The sequence below is a fragment of the Simochromis diagramma genome, unplaced genomic scaffold (genome assembly GCF_900408965.1).
Source record: "Simochromis diagramma unplaced genomic scaffold, fSimDia1.1 OVJJ01000596.1, whole genome shotgun sequence".
NCBI classification, from domain to species: Eukaryota; Metazoa; Chordata; class Actinopteri; order Cichliformes; family Cichlidae; genus Simochromis; species Simochromis diagramma.
In genome coordinates this window covers 5,242,399-5,245,876 of record NW_024387245.1, presented here as the reverse complement: position 1 = coordinate 5,245,876, position 3,478 = coordinate 5,242,399, and the positions used below count along the sequence as shown (strand labels likewise).

Here is a 3,478-nt window from a genome sequence, read left to right as displayed (position 1 = left end):
TACCTCAAGGTCATCAGTGGGGCATTGCAGCTTAAACCAACACATGCCTGTTATTGGCAAGTTCAGGGCCAGCTGCTAACTACAGTTATGAGTTGGTGCGATTTTGTAGTCTCCACTCAAAAATATGTTTTCATACAAAGAATACAGAGGGATGAGGGTTTGATGGAGACATTCCTGACTTTAATGTCATAAACTTACATGGTGGGCAAGGGCCATTGTATTATTTGCTTGTTGTTTTGATCAAAATAGAAAGCTGTTGGTAAAAGTAGGTTTGGTGAAGAGTTCACACAGACGAGTTTTGTGTTAGTATTAATATTGGCAGTGTTTGTGTTCAAATCATGTTTTTTTTGTTGAAATAAATTTGATATCTTTACTGTTCTAAAACTCAAAGTATGTCAAATACAGTTGATAATTTGAAATCTATGTGTGTTTTTCTTTCAGAATTCCAGGGAAACAGTATTTAGCATCTTTAGAAAATCTATTGCAGTCAGTAAGAAGCGCACAGAATGGAGCAATAGACAATGCCGTTAAAGTAAGGCAGTTTTATTTGCAGAGTTACAGTAAAACATGAAGTGATTTATTATTGAACTTTAACCAGGAAAGGGGGTGTGTTAGCTGTTTATCAATTTTACTTAAGTAACAAAAATTTGCTACTTACTTTCTTGGGGAGTAACTAAATACATGAATTTAAAATAATAACAATATTCTAAAGATATTCGAAGTATTCAGAATACAGTATTCTGACTAGACAAAGTAATGGAATGTGCTACAAAATACATTTAAAGGCAAGAATTCAGTATTCAGTAATTAAATACAATTGTAAAGTATTCTCCCAAAACTGGCTACTTCTCCCACATACTACAAAATACACTACATTACACACATTTCAATCTTTTAATCAACCACCCATTTATGGACCAGTGGTCCGTATTGATAATTTGTGAGGAGACATGCAACAGTAAAAATTTGGTTTATACTCCCAGAAATGGAGAGAGAGATGACGGTGTCAAAAGGTTTGTTTTCTTTAACCCTCCTGATGAGCCTCTCCACGTGGACCCTCAGACGTGCAATGGACTGGGTTCCAAGGACATCCAACTCTGACATTTGAGCTTGCTTGGACAAAAAGGCTGGGCGATGGACTTTCCCAGGCACTAGCTCATCTACCAGAAACCCTTTGTCCACCATTATATCCATCTCAGGCGTCAGGAGGGAGGTGATGCCAGAGTGACGGAAAATCTCCTTGTCACTGATGGAGCCTTCAAAACGTGCTGAGACAAATGTCAATGCTCCATGGGGGGACATGCCAATAAGCGCTTTGAAAGTGCAGTGCGACTTGTAAGTTGAAAATACCTCGCTCTGGAGCAGAAGGGAGGAGGGTGTTTGACACCTCATTTCAGTACAGTCCAGAATGACCTGGGTATTTTTATAAGTCTCACTGAAATCCATGGGGCAGTTTGCTCTCACTCTGCCAGGTGCCATCCAGATGGAGACAGATCCAAGCAAAGTGTACAAAAAGTTGGACCATGACATAAGTATTCTACTCACTGTAGCTCTGTGGATGTTAAACTTGTGACAAAGCTCCCTTTGTGTACAGCCGGTTGCCAGATAATTCAGGAAAAAGAAGAGCTCGTCAATTGGCAACAATTTCTAGAAGAGGAAAAAAAATTGCTGCAGTCACAAAAATGTGCAACACACACAGATCAAGCAGGTTGTAATTTTGTAGAACTTACAGTTGGTCTGTTTACAGGGCTCTCGGTGAATGTGCTGGTGGAAAGGCTCTTCTGACCACTGGTGACCCTCACCATCCTGCTTGTTGCCTCTTGGATTAGATTCCAAAAGGCCATCAAATGCTCATATGACAGAAATCTGCATTTAAATGGTGAAATATAGTTTTTTTTTATCTGCAGCTATTACTAAATTTCAGATGGCATTACAACTTTCTATTGGTCAATGTAATACAGATCAGAGGTAAGTTACATTAATATTGTTAAAGTGATGAGGGCTAGAAACGAAAACTCCAAACAAAAACTCCAACTCCAGCCTCGTGTTAAAATGCATATTTGTGTGGTAATGTTATTAAGGCCATGGGTCACTAGCTCCCAAACTCGCTGTCTTTTTGAAAAATGATTCCAGTGGAATAAAGAGGGAACAGCTTTCAGCTGAAGACAACGCTTCCCAGAGGAAGACACGACACTCTCCAGTCTCAAAATGCTGACTACACACTCTAGACATGGTTGTAACTGTGAAGCCGTCCCCATTGATTTTTATCAGTCATTGTGCGCGCAATTCAGGATCTTTGGGAAAGGAGTGGAAACGTAACATCTTGTTGAATCTTCCCCCAGCAGTACACAGCGGGACACAGCAATGGTGAGCGTTCCCACCGTCTGCTATTTGTAATTTAAAGCGATCTTTCCGTTTCCGTATTTTGGAAATGCTTTTGGAGTCCATCTTTGCAGTAGCGATTGACCGCAAAATAAAGGTACCGGAAATGTACAACTTCCCAATGCTAACTTCCCTTAAAACAGGAAGTTAGCATTTTCTCGTGCACAGGGTCTATTGGGCATACCGGGCATTTGCCCGGTGGGCTGATGGTGATTTTGCATTTCGTCATTTCGAGCTGATTTGAGACCAAAACAGCCAATCAGATTTTTTTGCATCCAAGTCTGTGATTGGCTGGTTTTGCGGCACAAATATAACGGTGTACAGAAAGAGTTGAACGCGCACGGGCAACACATTGCAAGCAAGCGCAAATGCAAAAACTGAGCGGGAGGGGCTGCTATTGTGTTTGTGTGTATGGATAATAGCAAACACTGAAATACATTTTTTGCACGCAGCAATGAATTTTGTTCACTCAAATTTAGCTTTTTGTTGCTCAAAATAAATTTCTCCTCAAAATGCAACACTTGCACCTGCAATTTTTTTTTTACGTGCACTCAGAATAGTGGCACAAAAATAACGCCATAGTGTTCAGCTTACTGCACCTTATATCAGTTGCATGGAAGTAGCTGTAATTAATCTGGGCGCTACAGCTGCACACACTCCCGCGGGCTGACAATCACTTTTTGGCACAACACCTGGAGCTAAGGGGGCAAAACAATCGCATGAGTGCTGCTGTTTGACTGAGGAAGAATAAAGTTGTTGTGGTAAGCCAATCACATGACCACTTTAAGATGACAAGCAACAAGGTGATATTTATCAGTTTTTAAATTGTGTTGATAGGCCACGCAAAACCAGAGTCATGATAAACAATATATATGCGGCGTTTTTTCCTCAATAGTTTCGTCACGTTTACTTTCTAAGGACAGCGCTAGCAAGCACTCTCTGCTTATGAGCAAAAAACAAAACAAAACAAAAAATGCCCTTTCGTGTTGGTGGAAAAATGCACCATGTAGGCCAATCAAAAATGATATGGCAACATGACATTTGGTTGTTTAGGAAGAGGGGGAAGTTTTAGGAGTGACGGCGAGAGAGAGAAAGA

At 40.5% G+C, this 3,478-nt stretch overlaps 1 protein-coding gene across 1 annotated transcript; it reads right to left on the bottom strand.

The window, feature by feature from the left end:
• Nucleotides 1–335: 335 nt before the first annotated feature.
• LOC120747467 lies at nt 336–2,604 on the bottom strand. Its single transcript, XM_040053358.1, has 2 exons — nt 1,731–2,604; nt 336–1,647 (listed from the first exon to the last, which is right to left on the bottom strand). The coding sequence occupies exons 1-2, from the start codon at nt 1,842–1,844 to the stop codon at nt 895–897; spliced, it is 867 nt and encodes a 288-aa protein (XP_039909292.1). The 5' UTR covers nt 1,845–2,604; the 3' UTR covers nt 336–894.
• Nucleotides 2,605–3,478: the final 874 nt, after the last annotated feature.